Here is a 22,003-nt window from a genome sequence, read left to right as displayed (position 1 = left end):
CAGCACAAAAATAACTAGGGAAAACAGGTACTAGGGAAAACTAGGGAAACAACATCTACAACTACTATGCGCCAGTCATCCATTGCAAATACCTAATTGTTTTTAGATTGCCTATTTCCTCAGAAGTCTGGTGAACAATTATTTTGTGTCACATGTTAAATTTAAAATGTACCAATTGCAATGTAAGCTGTCAAGCAGTAAAGTTATTCAGAGTCAGTAACCTGGCCCAATCCATACCCTTCCTGCCTCTATATAAGCTCATCCCTTTGTCTCATGCCAACCTTCTTACTGATCATTGGTTTTAGGAAAGGAATAAACTCATTAACAAGCCCTCAAATGGCTCACTTTTTGAATACAACATAATTCAGTCTCTCACTGACTTCCAATTTTTATTAAATAAAGCAGGGCGTAAAGGTTTGTAGAAAAAAAAAGTCAAAACTTTATTTTGATCTGCACAAGTTATTTTTACCCTTTTAGTAATAAAATCTATATAAATTCCTGTACTGCCTTTATATATCTTTATTAATTATTAGATACGGAATGGAAATCTAATTCATTAAACAATATCTTTCTTAGGTTGTGAAAACTCAGATGAAGTCCAAATCTAAAATTTATAGTCTTTTAGTAACTGAGAAACTTACTTTTGGTTATCAACCTTTGCCAAGAGTTATCTACAACACAAACCCTGGAGTTCTGTGATTTCATGAAAAATCATGGATCTATGATTATTGCTTTCAGTTTCTCCCTAGCCCCCCAATTTGACTTTAAATTTCTATAGAACAAAGAGAGATCTCTTTTTCTTCAGTGAGAGGAGGCATGAAACAACAGTCTCCCCAAAAAACATGAAAGTCCTGCAGATGTAAGTGTAAGGCTGGAATGAAAAAGTTGCTTATTTGCACATCCTCCTTTACCATGAAACTTTGGGTTACACTGACTCCTCTTACAGTACAGCTTCCTCTCACTACCTATTATCACAGATTTTTGCTTCAAGTTGACATTTGTATTTCTCTGCATCTCCACCTACAAAAGCTCTTTCCTACCTGTATTCTCAGGAAAGACAGGTTCTATGCCAACCCCATGATCAGATGGTGCCGCTATCTGGGCTGGATCTCTGAGGTAGATTCCACGGTTGCTGCCGACAGTAACTGTGAAGCCAATGTTACTTGTGAATGATGAATTCTGAATGAGGTAGTCATAAGCTTTATCAACCTGTTAGAAAGAGCAAGTTCTAAATTAACAAATTTCAACTTAATAGCAATTTATGCATATTCTCTTCAATATGAAGTGTTGAGCAAGCACAGCAACAGTGAAGTACCTTACATGCTACCTGTGCAACATGTGATTGCATGACACTCAGTACAGAAAATGGGGAATTTTCACAGTCTGCAATGGCCACAGAGAGCCCAGAAAGCCAACAACATTTAAAAAACCAAACAAGGCCAAGTTGTCTTTGCTATAAATCCATCAAAAGATTCCTATTCAGAGATGATTTTGAAGAAGAGGACTTCAAGGCCCAAACCTACTCTTCTAACTTAGGTGACTTATTCATAGGTGGAGCAACACTAGTTAAAACATTTAAAACTTTTACACAGTACTTGAGCAATTCAAAAGAGCCAAGCAATGGAATACTCATACAAGTTTTATATATTGATATGAAGTAAAAGAATCAGCTCATGAAATCCAGCCCTGGGTCTAAGTACATGAGCACTCACAATAAACTCACATGACAAATTCACTTTCTTGTTTAAAAAAAGACACCCTTCTACCTCACTTGCTATTTTACTGACTACAAAAATCTTAAATTCTCTTATACCTGACAGCAAGGCACCTTCACCAACACAGGCTAGGGTGCTCTCCTTTGAGACAAGTGGATATACAACACCTCATCTCTCAGATAAACTCGAATCCCATTTTAACATACAATTTAATCACAGGCTACTAAAACACGAAGTGTGATTGGTGCATTTTATTTATTTGATATGGCTACCACCACTGCTGCCTTCTGTATCAAACTCAGCATTACAGACTTGCTTAACAGGCATTGCCTACTAGGTTCTATCATCTCCACAACATGAGTTTTGGGCTAAGTATTTAATATCTGGCATCTTAAAGCACAAGAGAAAAATCTTAGTACTTCTATTAGACTAGGACAGGAGTGACTGCAGGCAAAAACCAGACCCAGCTCTGTAAGAACATAAGCTTATGCATAGGAAGACACCCAGTCAGTATGCCTTCATCATACAGAGGATCACATCATGGATTTTCAAGCTACTCTGAAGCCCACAGGAAACGATGAGCACTCAGACTGCTTAGGGCAGGCCTGCAGCAAAGTCACTGTATAACTGCAGCTGTACATCTTTCTGAACCAGCGTGGGTATCTGTTTTCACTGGCCAGAACTTAAAGTTCCAGTTTTTGTCTGGAATATACATCAAAACATATCTGGATGTTAGGACAGAATTTAGGCACCCAAATCCATGTGTGGGTGATAAAAACCTACATCCCACTTTTCTGTCCACGTATCTTTTTTGATCACTCTAAGAATGTGTCCAGTTATCACATTTATTTTACAGTAACTTCATGCCAAAGCTGCAAGAACCTTCTCATTCCTCCTCCCCTCCCACTACATTCCCTCCCTCTCCCCCAGAGAGATTTGAGAATCAAGTAGCATGGAACAAACTGTGTGAGATCACCTCAAAAGCTGCTTTTCTGTTTTTTTGTGGGTTAGTTTTTTACCAGCAGTTATTTATATTACACAGGGTTTTTTTGCTTGCAAGTACCTGAATAATACCATGTCCTTGTGCAAATACTTCTATGTTTTCAGCTTTCACTGCAGTATTTTCTAATGCTCTTCTGACAGAATGAACAGTGTAATGAACATTATTAGCTTTGAGTCCTGAAATTAAAAATAAGGGTGTTACTGGATACAACAAAAAATTGAAAAGGGACAGGATTTTTTTAAAAGGAAAAAGTATCTTTTAGATGCTGCATCTATGTTTAACATTGTAGCACTTTACCTGACAATACTAAGGCAATGCCTCCACATGCATTGGGAGAAGACATGGATGTGCCATTCATGAGTTGTGTTCCTCGCAGAGTCCAGTTGGGAACAGAAGCAATAGCACCTCCTGGGGCACTGATACTTACTCCAAGGGCTCCATCAGTGCTAATGATAAAGAGCAATGGTTAAAACACCAACTTTTTTTTTTTTTTTGCATGCTTTAAGATAAAGTTGTCGGTACATTTAAAAAAAAAGGTTCACTTTAGACAATATTCACTACATTTTACTTCACAAAGTCCATTAACCCATAAAACCTAAGAAAAAGCATACCACCAAGTAACAATTTAAAATGTCATGTTAATCATCAGCTGTGCCTGTTTTACAGTGAGAGGCTTCTCAATTTCCACAGTGAGAGGTTTCTAAATATCCTCCACCAGGCTTCAGTTTGGCCAGCCGAATACTTTCTGGGATTTGAATTGCAAAATGCACACAAACCAACATATTAAACGCTTCAATAAATAAATTAGTATTCCACATACCTTATTCAATGGTTATTACTTCCAAAGAAAAATAGTAAAAGGGGGAGGAAGGCTAGAAAAGATTCAAAACCTAGACTTCTAATTTTGCATGCTGACAGTTCACTACCAGGTCAAATTTTGAATTACAAGCCTGAGACAAGAGGGCAAGAGGGGAATACATAGAAAGTCAAAAGGTAGGTCAGGATCAGCTGGGCCTGATCCCTATACCCCACATTTTCTTTCACAAGCATATTTAAGAAAAGACCAACTGCGTTACTATGGCACAGTTAGAATAGCACCTAGTTTTCAGCTCCAGGAGCCAGATAAGCTCCATCTTCCTTGCTCTGGACAGACAAAAATGGAATGTCCTGCTTGAATAAGGACAGCCCTGTCTCTGAGCTATTAAGTTCTGTAGAGAAGCAGGGTATTTTAGGGTACTTATATCTTACACAAACAATTTCATATGTCAAAAATCTGTCTGAAATCAGACTATTCCAAATATGATAGTGCAATGTGATATTTGGAGGTATTTTATGATAGCTGTATATAAACCCATAAAAAGGTTCTGCATCCCAACACCTCCGGACAAGCAGTCCTAAGCACATCTCCCCGAAAGCCTCTACTGCTTACTAGGACAGACTAATCCCTACATCAAGACTGCTCTAGCAAACTTCAGGAACTCTCCAGTCATGTGGATACTGCACCCTAAACAAGGAGAATCCTCCTTGGGCCAGACTTGGCCCTTCAGCTGACTATTTTACAGGGCACAGCAACTAATCACACAAAAAGCAATCCATCTATGTGTGTATATCAATCAAAATAAATTACAAATCGATCTGCCTTTCTCAGCTGAAGGCAGAGAGCACACTTCTCTTTACCCTATACAAAACATTACAATTCTTCACAGTAAGATTCCTGAAACAATATACTTGTCTGTAAATATTCAAACATAACAGCTAGAGAACAATTCCAAAGTCTAAACACAGGCAGGAACTCAAGAAGAGATGTTACTATCGCTTTCTTTGTCTATCACATTATTATTAGATGCTTCTAAGACATGAAATAAAAATTGGAGTTTACATTGCCCTTAAAATTTCTTTAAGAGACATTTCAGAAAATTTTCTGTAGTGTAAGGTATAAAGCAAATTTTTCTGCCTACTCACACCTCTACTGAACTTGAGTAAGTTACTTGAGTAAGTTATGCCATCACAGCAATGTCACTGAAGCCAGAAGTACCACCACTGCAGTAACAGCATTTATTTTAATCTTCATCACTCACAGCACATTCAATTTCACTACACCAACTTTATGAAATAAATGCTATAGAAAAAAGTAAACTAAAAAAACAAATCCAAAGAAATTTCCAAACAACCTTTCAGTAACTTTTATCATCTTTGAATAGATCTGCATCCAAATACTTTCCTGGAAAATACATGCTGTGCTGAGGCAGTTTCATGCTATTCCCTCTTCTCCAGGAGTTCTAGAGCCCAATATACAAAGGTGTTACCAGAACAGCATGCTAGTTATGCTCTTTTCACAGGAACGAAATACTTTTATTTTGTTATTAGTGACCAATTTTGGATTTTGAATTGTATCATCTGAACATCAAAGTAATCAATCTGTTCTTGGAATATAACCTACCTAGGCCCTCTGGATGACCATGTGTACTGATTTGCTGGCAGTTTTTCTCTCAAAGAGTATTCAGCTACCATCATGTCAGGTGACACGTAGGCACCAACACCTGTAAAAAAACATTCAAACGTTTTAGATATAATATGAATTTTTATTAAAAACTAAAGTAAAATACTTCTGTGGTTTAAATTCTTTATGAGAAGAATTCTTGCTTGACATTTAAAATGAAAACACACATTTTCCATCTCATCAAATCCAGATATTTTTGCAAGGCAACTGTAAAGCATCACATTATGCAGTAACAATACTGATGGGCACACTGTATAATAGTAAATACCATGCAAACTTCTCGGTTTCACTTTTATTCAGCTGGAATATAACCTTCTACACTTCTTTCACAATGGGTAACTTGTAGATGTCTTCTCCTCCTCCTCCTCTCTAACACTTTCCTCTGTTTACACTGCTCTGCCAGAAACTGCACCTCGGAGCAATCCATGTGAATCAGTTCATGTTCAGGTGGCTCCCAGCTAAACCCCCTGGAGCACATGGCCACATCCACACATCTCAGTCAGGAGAGTCTTTACTGGCTATCAGCTCCAAGCCCACAGAGTATGTAAATGACTACAGCAAAGCCTGATAAAGTAGAAGAGAATGCCAAGCATGCATACTGCAGCCATGTCATCTACCTATTTGAAATGGTAACACTTCACTTTGTTTACCGCACAAGCATTACCAGGGTGGTACAAAACTACCACAGCAAGCTGACGAATTTGGCAAGGCCCACGTCTCTGTCTGTGTGAACTAAGCCAACCTGTCAGCTGTATTTTGCTTTACCCTCAAAAAACAAAAACTCTATCTGGTTCACTCCAGATGGAGAACAGGAGCAAGCTACTTGGCATGTGGAATGAATAATCACCCAGCCTCTAGAGTGATACAACTAAGCCAAATCGACAGAGTAGATGCACTTTAAGAGCAAAGCCAGTGTAGACCTGAAAAGAGCTTGTTAGGTCCAGTTCCAACCCCCAGTCTCAGTAGTGAATTAACAGATTAACTTTCAGAAAGTAATCAGTGTTAATTCTACCAGCTGCCCTGGAATAGCAGCTCTCCAGCTTTCAAGGTTTCATGCTAGTCTCCTTTACACACTGGTCTCCTTGCATAAGAATTCTCAGACTTAAAAAGCATCTTGTGTAATGCACTAGTGAGACAATAAAGGATTTATATAAAAATTAAGACTAAGGAAGTTACCCCTAAATGCTAGATATTTTGCTAAATTTTATAATTCAATCTTTCACTCAAATATCAAAACCATATATTAGCCCATCAGAAAAAGAATTTTAATAACAGTACTAGACTTGCACAGCAGTGGCACTGCATCTGGAAAATTTCCTCCCCTGCAAGGACTTGTCTAGATCCTGACATGGGATTATTTTCTATCCAAATTAAAAACAACTGTTTCACTAAAAATAAAAATCAGTATCTGATGAAGATAGATGACCCAAAACTGTACTTCTGACAATTCAGAATGCATTGCAAGACTTTTCAGAAGATTAATTAAAATCCAACTTACAATTACATTTTTAAAAGTTGCATTTACCACCTGCTATTGGATGGAGCAAAGTGGTGTGCTTAGACAGTTGTAACTGAAAAACTAATCCTGAAATATTCAAATAACTTAGACCACAGATTTCTTTTGCAAATTTTATTCAAGGCCACATCAAATCAAGGCCATTTGCCTCCCACCTCTTTTCTACATAAGTAAGGTCTTGAATTGTAAGAAGATAACAATCTAAATTTGAACACCTAAGCTTAGAGCAAGTGCATCTCTCAGAATTAACGTTGTAGCCCAGCAGGCAATTTTTTAGATTCAGTTCAGCAATCACATAAGTAACAAAAGTACAAAGTTTGAAAAGCCAGAAGTTGAATACTGTAAAAATTCTTTTCTAAATGAATTATTTACCTATTACACTAGAGGTAGTTCCACCAGGACATCCAACTGTAGAAAGGCAAGGACCATTATTTCCTGCACTTGAAACATAGATTACATTGTGTTTCCACACTGCTTCATTAATCACTTCACAAATTCTCCTAAAGTAAGAGAAAGAAATGAATCATTTACTCAACAATATTGCTTTCTTCCCCAGGACAAAGCTCCCATTTCTAGTACAACCTCTGACCATTCACCAAATGAGGAATATCATGCAGCCCGCTTCCCACACCTAGCAGAGGCGGTTCCAGCAGAGAAGCTGACCACAAAAATATCTTCTGGTTTCAAAAAGGAGAGACAACAATGTAGTGATCCTAGGTCTTCAAAAAATACCCCCCAGATCATGTAGTGTTGCAACTATAAAAGTTCTTTATTATGCTGAAATACTATTTGTATTCATATTATAAATCTGTGCATTATGTATTTGTGTACATATTTTAAGTTGAAAGCTTTTTTAATGAGTTTACTTCTTTCAAAGTCAGTTTAAAATTTATACTGCACAGTTTCTAACATATGAATCACATGAGCCTGGATGATTCACTCTTAGCCACTAGCTGACTTACAGAAAGCTCAACAAATACAATTCCACCTCTGGGAAATTAAAATATTTGAACCACAGTACTACTCACCCAGAATTTGGCCAGTGTGTTGCTTCTCCATAGCTGTAGTTGACAAGATCACATTTGTATTTTATTGTTTCTATCATCTGATAAAGTAAAAATGAAAGTCAAAATTTGTACTAGTCAAAGAATGCAAGTGACTTCAGAAATGATGGAAAACATCTGCTTAAATTGATTTGTTACACATCTAAGAGAGATAGATAAATCTCTTGAATCTAGAAAATAATTTACTGCAGCCAGTTAAGTGCTATTTTCCCAAAGAACAAAGAAAATTTAAAAAACCTACTCCCTGAAAAACCTTACTCTTGCCATGTTCCCAGCCATAAATTAAGAAATTACCCGAAGAGAAAACTGCAGGCAGCAGACATCATCAGTATTGTCTCAAGAACATAAAATTCCTTCCTCTGCAGTTTGGTTGAACTCCAAAAAGTTGCAAAAAAGTCACTGCTCATGGTGCTACATCAAAATATCCTATGGACCACAAATATAGTCCTCTATTTTCAGATCCTTTTCTTGTGTAAGATTTTTCCTTATCAACTCATTACACAGAAAAGGTCTTGGGTCTTTCATCATTAAAAAGAATGATATTGTTCCTCACTCTTAAGAAAAAGTTAACACAAACACAGCAACATAGGTAGATACTCGTCTCTATTCTAGATTCCTATGTCTTCTATATTTATATGAGTAACTATAAAAGATTGACAAGACAACTTCAAGCAAGTATGCACTTAACTTCTCTCAGGCATCAAGCTAGTCAGACTGCAAGTTTGTTAGCCTGGAGAAACTCTAAGTGCTATATGCAACAGAAGTCTTGTTTTATATTAAAACTCTAGTCTTACAATATGCTTTAAAATACATTCCAGCTGTTTTAAGGGGTTTTGGCTGTGTTATTTTTGCTTGAGAGTGTGGGGGTTTTTTTTTGGTTTTTTTTTTTTTTTTTGGGGGGGGGGGGGGTGGCAGCCTGGTTGCTTTTTTAATCGTTGGTAATACTGTAGAACCATAAAAACAAAGCCTATAAACAAGCAGAGCATGAAGTTCCACAATATTCTACACATTCAAGTCACACTGCTGAGATTATCATTTATTCAGTGAAATACCCACAGCTCTTATTAGACCAGTGCCAGTTTCCATTGTACTTAGTCTTGTATCACCAATCTTGATTGCAAGAATCTGAGCTCCAGGAGCTACACCATTCCGTTCTGGTTCTTCTGGAAAGTATCCAGCTGCAATACTAGCCACATGTGTTCCATGTGCTCCTGTGCAAATGAAAAGTATGTATTTTTGGTGGACTTCATTTATAAGAATTCAATATGCTACAGCTCAATTAATTTTCACTTATGGGCTGTAAGCATGTAAATCCAGTCAGTGGCCAGTCACCAGTGCTGCTGATACCAAAAGGGTGACAGTGTTCACCAGGACTCAGCAGTGGAGGCAGCCCTGTTTAATATTTTTTTGATGATCTGGACAAGGGGATTGAGAGACCCTCAGCCACTGTGCAGACAACAACAGGCTGGGCAGGAGTGCTGTCAGCTGGAGGACAGGAAGGCTCTACAAAGTGATATAGACAGGCTGGACCAATAGGCTGAGGCCAATTGTACGAGGTTCAACAAAGCCAACAGCTTTTTAAGGAGAGAAAGGAGACAGCAGGAAGAGAGGAACAAAGTATTAACTTAATTCCACTAATAAAAGATACTTTGAAGGCTCAACACCTCCTACTCAAAGCTATGAATATTACACCTGAAACAACTCAGATAGGAGCGATTAAGAAGAGAAAACAGAACTGCACAGAAACATAGAAAGGAACATCTCAAACCAGTTACCATCTATTTAGAAACCTGAACTGCTTACGTAGCTCTACTGAGATGGGATAGTTTCACGAGGAATTAAGAGCATTCTTCAATGCAAATGCATCCATACTATCCTAATCTCTCAGTTTGCTTCCAAAACAAAACATGATTATTTAAAGAATGCTCTAAAACAGGTTCAGAGTGGTTGGAGCGACAGCTACAATGACACAACAAAAAAAGTTTGCATAAACATAAATTAAGATCAATACCCATTTTGTTCATTGATATTATATTTAAGATTCTTAAAGTATACAAGTACAAAAGAGAGCAACTAAAAATCAATCAATCATCACTCTACATTTAACAAACAAAACCAAAAAGGTTTTTTGAAAGAAGGTTCCCTTTAGTATGCACATTCTGTGTGTACATATTGAAGTACATAAAGTTAACAATACTTCAGACAAAAATGCAAGCAAATTTGGGAGTGAGCTGTCCTGATAGATTTAGTTCAGGAAATATGAGTATTGATCTTAAAAGCCATTAAAACAAATTCTGTACCACAACAGCTGCCTTGAGCCATCCCAAGTATCAGAAACAGGACCCAATACAAATTACTGCTTCTCATGATACCTACTTAGCAGCAAAATGTTCTTAGGATTATTTTCATTTACCTCCACTTGTCACAATGGAAAGGAGGTTTCCATCATCATATATATTCACAGAATAATTCAACATCTCAGATGTTCCAAAAGATCCATATTCCTGAGCCTCCTTGTAGGTTCTCAGCACTGTACAGTTACTCAAGTCACCACTCTCACTTGTATCTATGCAGGCTCTGTTGACAAAAACAAACAAACAGGCAATGTCCCAGCTGCTGCAAACTTGGGTTCCCTACCCCCTCCCAACTGAGCACAGCACAAAGACTTCAAGAAGTTTGGTTCTGTATTTATGGTATCTTTAAATAGTTCTTTAAGCAACTACTTTAAAACTTGGTTGCTTATACTTCAGATTCAGAAACCAAAAAGTTATCTAAATACACTGATTTTCAAACACTACTAAATTCAAATAAATCTCTATTTGAAAAGCAAGAGTATGAAAATTCATGCAGGTTCAAGGAAGAAGTCTTACTAAAGGCAGAAGTTCAGTGCTGGTACACAAATATTTGAAGTTCTACTGCTTTGTACGATGCACATTATCAGTCAAGAAATGTGCCATGTTACATCCTGAAGTCTGTGCACAGACACCTGTTTTGTTTTGGCTATTTTTTTTTCATATCACCAAAGGGTAGTGAGAACAGTTTTATTCAGCTTCAGAAGAAAAATCCCATAAGCTTACACTCATATCACACTGTCTTCAATAAGACTTTATTCTACCCCATCTTCACTTGGGAACAGAATTTTGTCAAGAAACTCAACTGATATAGCAGGATTATTTTAAAGCGAAAAATACTTAAAACTTCTACAAAAGAGGGCAGGTATAAAAGATAACAAGTCTTCAATGCAAGATATTGTTTTATGCAAAGGAGATTTTAGACAAGTTTAGTCATTTACCTCCAAGTCTCACCGTCATTCCACACTACACAATCATATACTGGGCCAGGATCACTGTATTTTTTCTCAAAAGAATTCAATAATTCCACTTGATTTTGAAGTTCTTCCTTTATTAGTTTATTTACCTAATAAGGCAAACAAAATTCAGTAAGAGTATTTCCAAAATTATTACAAGATAGGTAATCCTACATTCTTTTCTAGTGAAATACATCTTTTCCATTACTTTCGCAGGAATGTTAGGCTATCCTAGGAGTCACAAACATCTAGAAGTTCAATGGCTTTCAACAGTGCACTATCTATTTTTGGCCTGTTATGTACAACTACTTCTAATTTCTGTAAACTTAACATTTAAAGCCATTATTTTCTTAAAGACTGTTACATGATAAAGTAGTATCTGAGGCATTTCTAGTACTTCATTGAAATGGTATACAGTTTACAAAAGAAAGAATATGTTTAGAAAATTCCATCTTTGAACACAGCAAAGATGGTGGCCTCAAAAAATAGCACATTAAATTAAAACTTACTGAAAATATCCAACAAATTTTTTGAAGTACTATCATTTTCACATTTGACACCAACTCTCAGAAGTGAACAACACTAAGCAAACTAAACAACCATGCATGTAAAGCCTTATAAAATTAATCAGAAGATACACTGGTAAGTTATCTGTCAAAATACTCACAACTACCTTTCCTTTACTCATCTAATGAAGCATTCTAATCCTGTCAACCAGTAACAAATTGTTGCAAAGAACAAGTTTTTAAATTTAGACTTAATGTAAACCTGTGAGGGAGAGGTATGAGCAGCATCAAATTCTTCTTGCTTCCTACAGGCTTCTGCTAGAGCCAGCCTGTGAACAGGATCCCAGAGCTTTTCCTTACGCTCTTTCTGTGAAATAAAACAGAGGTTCCTCAATATACTAAGAAATAAATGTCAAAGTATGAAGAATATAAAGATAATTCGAAAATTCTGATTTGAGATAATGGTTAAAAAAGTGCCATACAATAGTATAAATAAGTAGAAATTGCCACACAATTTCAAAAAAAAAAAAGGGTATCAGTAATTTCTGTACTTTTTGCCTCAATGGACCACTGTGAGGAGGAGCACTAAGCCACCGCCTGTGCTCTGAAAAAAATCACAGAAGAAATGGATGAAGTAAATAATAAAAATCAGAGAGAACAGTGCTCAGCGGCTGGTTAGCAGTCTAAGGATGTTAGCAAATCACGTGCTGTGGTGCTCTAACAAAATTAAGAAACAACTGTAAAGTATGACTATATACCAGAAAGAAAAGACAATTCCTCCTTACCTGAATCCTCTCCTTAAGGGCTTTAGGATAGATATCATAGCCATTTTTTATGCCAATGTGATATTTGCCTGAAGGATTTACCCAATTTGCTGGAATCTACAGGAAAGTATATTTAGAGATAGATTAACTAATGGCATTAAAAAAACTCCATAAACAAAAAAGCCCAACACTGTAAGAGAGCTTAGCAGAACAAACCTGCAAATACTGCCAATTTAATTCCCTGTCTCCATAACAGTAACTACTGCACTGTTCCAACATGACATGGCATTTTCAATCCAACTCCCAAAAAATCAATATCAGTTCCTGTGACACTGCCACTGAACATCTTTAAGCATTAGTTGCTCTGATAGTCTACTTTCAAAATACAAAGCCCCAGCTTTACTGAATTTACAGCAGGGCAAAGGTCTGGGGAAATGATAGTACTGTAAATGAAACCTAACATGAGTATGGTTGGCAGTAATGACAAACATCTGAATACCTCATTTCACATCTTGCTGCAATTTAGACTCAGTATATCAGGATCTGCTCATCCTAGTAACAGGAAAAGAGCAACAGATTCAGCCTTACAATCACCTTCCGTGCAAAATTAAGAAGAAAGCTGACAGCATGAAGAGATCCAAAAATGTGATGCCCCACATCACATCATCAATCCAATCAGGAAATCAAGAACATGTTAGCAACATCAGCTCTGTGTACCCAAGACCTCTACTAGATTTAGTGTCCGCTCTGAAAACCTACACCGTTTCTGTTCTGTGCATAGTGAGAATTCAGTGAGTCTACAACTAGGCTCTCACTATTTTTCAGTCTCTAAATCTATCCACCATGAGCTTAACACAATTCCTCTTGTAGTTTATGCAAATGTGGAAAATACTAGCACTTTTAAAGACACAGCTGTGTCTGATCTTTATAAAGCATATTTAGCACATTTTCTACAGCCCATTTTCAAAGCTTTATCAAATACTGTTTCAAACAAATAATTAGATCATTGTCAAGCCCCCCAAAATGTCCTGCGCACACCCCTATTCAGCTACAGCAAATATTAGAAATAAAGACATATAAAAATGTAAGAAACACTAAGCAATCTGCATGAAGATGAGCAAATGCAGCATTAGGTTTGGGTAAGATCAGGTTTGCTGGTTTAGGTTGGGCTAGGGTTGATTTTCTTCACAGTAACTGATATGGGGCTATTTTGGATTTGTGCTGAACACTCTTAAAAACTCAGGGATGTTTTTGTTGTTGCTGGGCAGTGCTTGCACCGAGTCAAAGCTTTTTCCCCCTTCTAGGCTTTTTCTCTCACCCATCACAAACAGTGTGCCAGCTGGAGAGGCACAAGGATTTGGGAGGGGACATAGCTGGGACAACTGATTGCAACTGAGCACAGGGATACTCCATACCACATGGCATCATGGTCAGCATGTAAAGCTGGGGAAAGAAGGAAAACAGGAGGGTCATCCAGAGTGATAGCATTTATACTCAAGTTATTTCCTGGAGATGCCTGAACACCTGCTTGCCCATGGGAAGTGGCAAATGGATCCCTTGTTTTTTTCCTTTGCTTGCATGCAAGGCTTTTGTTTTACCTATTAAACTGACTTTATCTTAATGTAAAAGTTCTCAATTTCATTCTTCTGATTCTCTTCTCTCCATATTGCCAAGGGAAGCTCTATGGTGCTTAGCTGTCAGCTGGGTTTAAACCACAACATCTGGTTAAAAGAAATTAAGTTCCGTAAACACCAAAACAGGTGCTAAATTAAGCAAAGAAGATGATGTCCAGTGGTGTCTCTGTACCACCAAATACTCACCTTTAAATTTCTTCCAGAAAGACCAGTAATTTCTCCATCTTTAGGTTCCACAATGGTACATGTTGTTACATCACCACTGCCTGTAGTGTCAATTATATCAATTATCTTCGGTTTCCCATCAGTTGTAATCTGAAAATATGAGCACAGAAAAATTGAAAATGTACTTGATTACCCTTTAGCACATAAACCAGGAAAGTTTTGTTGTAAAAAATATCAACTAGCTTTCTCAGACACCCAACATTTAACTGAAGGACATAAAACCAACTCAAACTCAAGACAAATTTTCAAAGAACTAAGATGAACATGTCCATCTTTCTGGTTCATACAAATCCACCTATTTCTAAGAAAGATTTAGAAGAGAAACAAGTAAAAACACTGTATCAACAAAGCACAGACAGCCTCAATTTAAAACCAAGCCTAAATTTGCAAAAAACGTATTTGCAAGAGCTACTATTTGTTTTCATATTATTTTCTGTGTTGCTTCTGACCCCTCATTCTGGACAAATTTTATAGTAATGAATGCACAAGTAAGAAAATGAAAGGTGCTGAAGTACAGGCTCTCACAAGCCGAAGTCTCTTAACTGAGTCTAAAGGAAGCTAAAGGGAACACAAGTTATTATTGCCTTATTCTTCCTGTTTCAAAGATTCTGCTTTGCGTTTTAATCCATCTGAACTGTTAGTATCTATGACTATAAGGAGTCTGGAAAGATGTCATAGCAGCCTCCCAGGACTTAAAGAGGGCCTACAAGAAACCAGGAAGCAACTTTTTACATGGCACAGGCAGTGATAAGACAAGGAGGAATGGCTTTAAACTAAAGGAGACTATCAGACTAGTTATAAGGAAGAAATTTTTCTCTGTGAGAACAGTGAAGCACTGGAACAGGTTGCCCAGAGAGGTGGTGGACGCCCCATCCCTGGAAACATTCATGGTCAGGTTGGATGGGGTTCTGAGCAATCTGATCTAATTGTCCCTGCTCCTCACAGGGAGGTTGGACAAGATGGCCTTTCAAGGTCCCTTCCAACCCAAACCATTCTATGAATTGATCATATATACATGTATTTACAAGTTCTATAGCAAAGACTGATTAAAAAAAAATAAATAAATCATCTTCCTAGTATCTCCTATACATTAACTACACTGAAAGTGAAAAAATGCTTCATATTCAGAAAAGCAGCAACATTTGTTTTTTTCTACCCTTTATATATGTGGTATTGTTGCCTTTATTCTCTATCAATAATTTGGATGTTAGACATAAGGGTGGAAGGTTGTTCCAATAATGCTCTAGAATTGTGGATTCAGTTACAGAGAGCTATCAACACATTCAAACTGTTTCATAAAAGTCACTCTGATGCTGCCAAAAGGACAAGAGTCAGGTTCTTATCACATCTCAGCACACAAGGATGGGCTGCTTCCAGGGTCTCAAATTCTCATGGCTTAAAAAAGCCAAACAACAAACAAAAACCAATACAACCTAAAAAACAACCTCCCAAAAATTCAACAACAGGAAACCAACCCAGAAGTGATAAGCAACACTCCCAATGAAAACAGGCTTAAACAGTTTAAAAAAAATCAAAAGAACCAACCCCAAATATTCCAAATGCACATCAACCATAAAAACAGCATCAATTTTGTTTCCCAGAAGGTAACAAATGCTGCATTTGAATAGGCTTGCTAGGGAAGAACTTTCATTTACAAACCAACACTCTACTCTGTTTACAGAAATTCAAGTTCACTGAAGAAAATCTTTGAGGCATCTTAACCTGGTGAAACACTGACTGAACAACAGTTACACAGTAGTAAAGTTTACTTGGGGAACAGTGTGTAGGCACTAAACCATATACTTTTCAAGCATTCATAATTAATGTCTTCAATGTTGGCCGCAATTAATATAAAAGTCAAGAGCTGCTCAAACACTAAAGCGACTGCAAAAGCCAAACCCGAAATTAGCTGCACTGGACGTTTTTCAATATGCCCCTAATCAAAGTCAACTATTCAGTGATCAAAGTACAAGAAAACAAGAAAGAAAATGTAATCTAAGGTGACTGGTTTGAAGGAGGCAAGTTATACAGCAACAGGTGGCCAGAACACAGATTTATGCTGCAGCAAGCTTGGGTAGCTGTAGAAGTTGTCTCCTAGCCTGAAAGACAAGGTATAACTCCTACACTCTACGGCTCTGCCTCCTAGCTGAAACCTAGCAGGCCCACACATGCACATGAGTTTGTACTGCCAGAACCAACAAATCAGAGCCTTTCAGTCAGACACAAGAAACTGAGAGTTTCAGCTGGTGTAAGGTTCAATTCCTAACAGCAGCAATCCAGACAGGTCCACGGTAATTTAGCACAAGTAACCGATACGGCGGCTCCTGCTGCCCTGAACTGCTCTTGGGCACGCTGCCCACCTGCAGCAACGCCAGAGCAAAACTCAAGAGTTCAGCTCAGTTTTCTTTTCCCAGTCTTGTAATTCTGAGTTTAAAATAATAAAAAATAATCAAGTGACCTTGATGAATTCCCTTATGTGAACAGAAGAGTCCTGAAGTAATTAATTGATTAAAGACAGGAGGTACATTTTAGAATCTTTCGCATTAAAATTAAAAAATGAGAATTTTTATACTATTAAAAGTATTTCATACTGTATTTAGAAAAAATATCCCCAATCCTGCCTTAATCATCATGGCTTACCTATAGGCATTTGAAAAACAAATTAGTAGTTTAAAACTGAAAACTGCTGTTTATACATTTCTGCTTGAAGTCTGAAAATCCTATTTACATGTTAGTTCTAACTTTGTAAAGCAGATAAATTAGACTGAGAACACTAAAATTAATCTATGTGCATAATCCTGACAACTGATCAGTCATAACAGAAGTAGAGGAGCACCAATACCTATGACAATCACAACAGAAAAGGGAAAGCCAGATGCATTTGAGCATATTTTTGCCAGCCCATACAATTACTGACTCCAACTGACAGCTACTGCAGCCACAACAGATGAACAAGTTCTTCAGCACTTTGGTCACGGGACAGCTGATCATCATCATCACAATCACAAATAAAATAAGCTAATTTTTTTCAACTCAGTACTGAAAAGCAAGCAAAACCAAACTAGCTGCTATTGCTAAAAAGTTTCCACAAGCTAATGCTAGTAAATATTAATTCCAAATGCTAGTTCACAAAATAAATAAATATGCAAGAAGTGAAACGAATTGACTTATCTATCATGAAACATGGGAGGCCACAATAGGAATGGAAAGGACAGGGTGGAGCTGGGCAAAGACTGTACATATCCAACCACTCCATTAAACACACCTAAAATTTCATCAGTCACTGTGCCTTAATGAGGAATTACAAACCATGACTTAGCAGACAGTAGGAAATACATTCGACCAAGAGGACTGAAAAGGGAAAAAAAACTTCACATGAAAGAAGCAGACAAACTAAACTTTACAGTTGGTGTCAACTGGTGGAGAAGCCATGGAAGAGGAGGTGAAAGGAATTCCCCAGAGGGCATTGGTTACAAGAGATTCATAAAGAAAAGGAAAATAAGTACAAGCTAGATTAATGTTTTACGTATTAAAAAACCCCCAACCAACAGGCAACAGATCTAATTAAGTTTGTTAAGCTTAACAACTATTCTCTCTATAGCAGCAAGCATCCAGGGAAGAATAAAAACATAATGTTTCTGTGTTAAACTGTCCCCAAACCTTTCTGTCCCTGGAAATGGGAACAAACAGTGCTATCGATGTTTACAAACCAGGTCACAGAATCAACAAACAAAGGAACCCCACCCAGGAATGAAAGACTGGGGAGCAGCAAAGAAATTAACTGTTTTGTTTTGACTAAAAACTCCACTATATTCAAAATAGGGTAGCTCATTTTAGCCTGTAATAATTATTGTCATTAACCGGAACTCAAAGTTGTAATACCTATTAACCTTGTTACAGATAATGTCTCCTCTTCCCTCTAAGCAACTAATTCAACTCTTACAGATCTAACTCCACGTCAGGCCAGGAACTGACAAGAAGACTGACAGTAAGAAAAATCAGTAGCAGCAAAGAGAGGGGTGTAAAAAGAAAATTCCAGAAATTGGCCCCAGGTTAGAAACTACTTGCAGTACAGCTATGCTGTGTCACTGCCTGTGCACAGGACACTGATTCATTGCATCCAGGCAAAATGTAAACTGGCAAATACTCCAGAGAGTGAGGACATTCTCTTGCTGAAGAAACACCTACAAAGCTATTCTAGACTGGGCATTGCCTATGCCTCCTTTATAATTCCCTGTGCAGTAAGTCTCCCCAAGCTGTAATTTAGAAAGCCCCTTTAGCCAGGTCTATTAAGTGGAACTGTGGAAAGATCACACAACTTCTTTACACGTTTTTCTAACAACCCTGCAAACTTACTTCTCTCACCCACTGCAACATGAATTCCACATGGTGCCCTCCAAATCTCTTACTTCTTTTACAAATCTTTTACTGCACTACCTGAAATTTTATCCTGAGCGTTAAGAAAACAGGTTGGAGAAAACTGATATGGTCAAGACGGAGATCATGATGCTTTATAAATATCCCTTACGAGCCTTGTTTATAGCAGAACAAAGCTTCCCACTACTGCCAATAAATTCATATTGGGATTTTGTTGTTGCTGCTGACCACTATTCATTCATAACCTCTAGAAACTAAGGGGGTTTTGCTTTCATATGTGAAACTTCAGAACTATGCACATCATTCAATTTATATTCACATCTTCCTAATTGTCTTCCATTACTTTGTGCTCTGCCCACGGTATTATCAGGCTTTCCTTTTGGCTGGCTTTCATTAAGCTTACCAATAACTCTTCCACTTACTCACAACTTCTTTCCAAAAGCACCAGCTTCATTTCAGCTTAAATCAATCAAAGTTACAGCTGCCTATTCCTTCCTTCCACACAACCTGCCCTCTTACCTCACCCTCTAGTTTAACCGAATTCCATAAGGAGTCATTCCAGAACAAGGAACTAACGACCTGCCAGGGTCAGGTCCCTGAATGAGGTCACTTAGCAGTCAATTCTACACCAAAGAAAGGGTAGAAACCAACACAAGTCCTGCTTAGTCAAAACAAAACAAAGGGTTCAGCGTCCAAGTGAGTTGCATACAACTCTGAATCATTCTTCACCGACTCTTCTGCCATCACTCAGAGAAAACATGTTGACAAGAAATCAAAAGCAGCAGTGACACAAAACGCTGCATGCAAACTTAGAAGATAAAGAAATGTTAAGAGACAAGAGTTAAAAGAAGTAAGTGCTGAGAAATGTCCAAACTGATATGACACACAGAAATTTACAAAACCGACATAGAGACACAAAGTTGGCAGATCAAAAAAAAGAGCTGGCAGAATCGAATTTGATACAGGCTGTTGCTGCAATAAAACGCACGAGAAATTAAGAGAAAGACGGGCATGAAAATTGTGCCAGAAATACACTTCTCATGTAAAAGACCTAGGCGGCTGTGCGTAGCCTCGAGCTACCTGCTGCCGAAGTACTGCTAAGGTTTAACAAAAACACAAAGCGTTCTTTTGTAATGAGCTCTGCGTGAGAGAAGGCAGCCCAAGAGATTCAAGTGCCAGAACACGCCTGTGGACGGCTTAGGAGGAGGATCCTCACAGCGGCACCCCAGTGACCGCTACGGAGCCCCCGGCCACGGCACCTCCCCGCCCTCCCGCACCCGAGCCCCGCTCACGCGTGCTGGGCGGGAACGCCGAGCGAGCACACAGCCACGCGTCCGCGCCGCGGGGACAGTCCCCGCCACAGCCCGCCGGGGCCTCCCCTGCCCTCGCCGCCCGAGTGCCATGGCCGCCCCCGTACTCGTCCCCGTCCTCCCGGGGTCGGCCCGGCGGGACCCGGGAACTCCTCGCCGGCCACGGCCGTGGCCGTGACCCAGGGCCGCCGCCATCCCGCTCTACCTGCATGCCGGGCGCCCCGGGGTCCACGCCGGTGTCCAGCACGGCCAGCAGCACCCCCCGCCCGTCGAAGTCGGGGAAGCGGGCGAGGAAGGCGGAGGCGCCGGTCTCCTTTTTGGGCAGGAGCCCGTGGAACGGGAACGGCTCCTCGGCGGCGGCCGCCATGGCGCGAGACCGGGGCGCGGGGCCGGTGGGGCGGGGGGGACAGGCTGCGAGAGGCCACGGGAGGGCGGCGCATGCGCGGTGCCGCCCCACCGGCCCGCGGGGACGCGCACCCCCTCGCGGCCCGCGGCGCGAGCAGCACCAAAGCTAAACTGACCAATAGAGGGCCGAGGAGGGCGGGGCCTGCTGTGGAGGCAGCCAATCACGGGAGGGACGTGTTCCACGCGCCGGGGTTGTGGCGGCCACGTACGGCGGCGGCGGCGGGAGCCGAGGGCACCTTCCAGCGCCGCTCCCCGCGGGCGGGGCCCTGCGGCCTCCGCGGGCCCGGGGCCGCCCCGCCTCAGGGCTCCCCGCCGGCCTCGGGCTGCCGCCTCGGGCCTTCCCGCGGCGGTGCGCGGGGTCCTCCGAATCGAAAACGGAATCACGGAATCACTTAGGTTGGAAAAGACCGCTGAGATCATCAAGTCCGAGCTATGACCGAACGCCACCATGTCAACCAGACCACGGCACTGAGTGCCAAGTCCAGCCTTGCCTTAAACACGTCCAGGGACGGTGACTCCGCTATCTCTCTGGGCAGTCCATTCCAGTATCTAATCACACTTTCTGTGACGAATTTCTTCTTGGTGTCCAAACGGAACCTCTTCTGGCACACGTCTTGAGGCCGTTTCCTCTCCTGTCGCTGGTTGCCCGGGAAGACAGGCCGATCCCCCACCTGGCTGCACCCTCCTGTCAGACGATGGTAGAGAGCACTAAAGTCACCTCTGAGCCTCCTTTACTCAAATAACCCTTGTGCAAACATTTACTTAGTGATTTTTTTTCTTCTTCTTCTGCTGATTCATTGTTCAGGACAAACAGGTGCCGTGGTGGCCGTACCAATGCAACTGTTTAGCAAAGAGCAGAAAAAACTCCCAAAACCAAAAACCAACCAACCAAAAACCCCAAACAAACAAAACCCCAACCACACAAAAACAAACAGCAACAACAAAAAAAAACCGAGGAAGGAAACACACAAGAAATCTCCAACAAGACAAACAAAAAACCCCCCACCACCAACAACAACCTAACCCAAAAGACTACCTAAAGAGGGGAAAAAAACCAAAGAAACCGAACCCAAACCAAAAAGGCTAGCTAAAGGCTATAGGGAGCTCAAAATAAAAATTTTGGTGAAGTTGTTAAGGGAAAATCTCAACTTTGAACAGAGGTCAGAGGTTCCAAAGGTATTTTTATAGCTTTCATGCTCACATACAAACTTGCAAAAGAACTTGAGCTCTGGAGTACCGGAAAACATACACACAGAATGCCTTTTGGCAAGGTGCCTTGTTTGTAGTGCTGACATGTGCCTCTTCAGCCATTTTAGCCGGTAAAAGTGTAAACCTGGTTGATTTCTGGGGGATCACTTTGCTTTCTTCAGGCAAGTTTCTATTTGGAGTCACCTTGGCAGACAAAGGTGTTGGTGAATCAACATGTTCCCTGTAAAGCAATGGGGATTTTGACTTCCAAAAGTTTTTCTGTGTATGTGTTTGTATTTCACAGGTTTGATGAGATTATTATGGGATGTTTGTCAGACATTAATCTTCATTGAAATGGAGCTGGCATTTGTTCTTTCTCTAGGAGCTGGAACAGGGGTATTTCATTTATTTTCCCCATTTTGTCAGCTATCGTCAGCATTGTCTTCCAACTCACTAATGGCTTTAGAGATCCACATGATTTTTATTCAA

The 22,003-nt window shown here is 39.6% G+C and overlaps 1 protein-coding gene across 2 annotated transcripts in view; it reads right to left on the bottom strand.

Moving 5' to 3' along the window:
- Positions 1-20,360, bottom strand: part of TPP2 (tripeptidyl peptidase 2) — a 50,617-nt gene extending 30,257 nt beyond the window's left edge. Inside the window, exons 1-13 of one of the 2 annotated variants that reach the window (XM_066176421.1) lie at positions 20,127-20,360; positions 14,196-14,324; positions 12,397-12,492; positions 11,874-11,978; positions 11,091-11,215; positions 10,212-10,375; positions 8,855-9,009; positions 7,763-7,839; positions 7,107-7,234; positions 5,159-5,258; positions 3,016-3,164; positions 2,779-2,894; positions 1,041-1,209 (exon numbers count right to left, since the gene is read on the bottom strand). In XM_066176421.1, coding sequence (XP_066032518.1) covers positions 1,041-1,209; positions 2,779-2,894; positions 3,016-3,164; positions 5,159-5,258; positions 7,107-7,234; positions 7,763-7,839; positions 8,855-9,009; positions 10,212-10,375; positions 11,091-11,215; positions 11,874-11,978; positions 12,397-12,492; positions 14,196-14,324; positions 20,127-20,288 — 1,675 coding nt within the window. In that variant the 5' untranslated portion in view covers positions 20,289-20,360. The remainder of the gene's footprint in view (positions 1-1,040; positions 1,210-2,778; positions 2,895-3,015; positions 3,165-5,158; positions 5,259-7,106; positions 7,235-7,762; positions 7,840-8,854; positions 9,010-10,211; positions 10,376-11,090; positions 11,216-11,873; positions 11,979-12,396; positions 12,493-14,195; positions 14,325-20,126) is intronic. The other variant, XM_066176422.1, reaches the window with a different exon arrangement.
- Positions 20,361-22,003: the final 1,643 nt, after the last annotated feature.

The sequence above is a fragment of the Chamaea fasciata genome, unplaced genomic scaffold, assembly GCF_029207755.1.
Source record: "Chamaea fasciata isolate MVZ Bird 193981 ecotype frontalis unplaced genomic scaffold, bChaFas1.0.hap1 SCAF_2, whole genome shotgun sequence".
Taxonomy (NCBI): domain Eukaryota; kingdom Metazoa; phylum Chordata; class Aves; order Passeriformes; family Sylviidae; genus Chamaea; species Chamaea fasciata.
The sequence above is the reverse complement of the archived record's forward strand: the minus strand, read 5'-3'. Positions and strand labels throughout refer to the sequence as shown.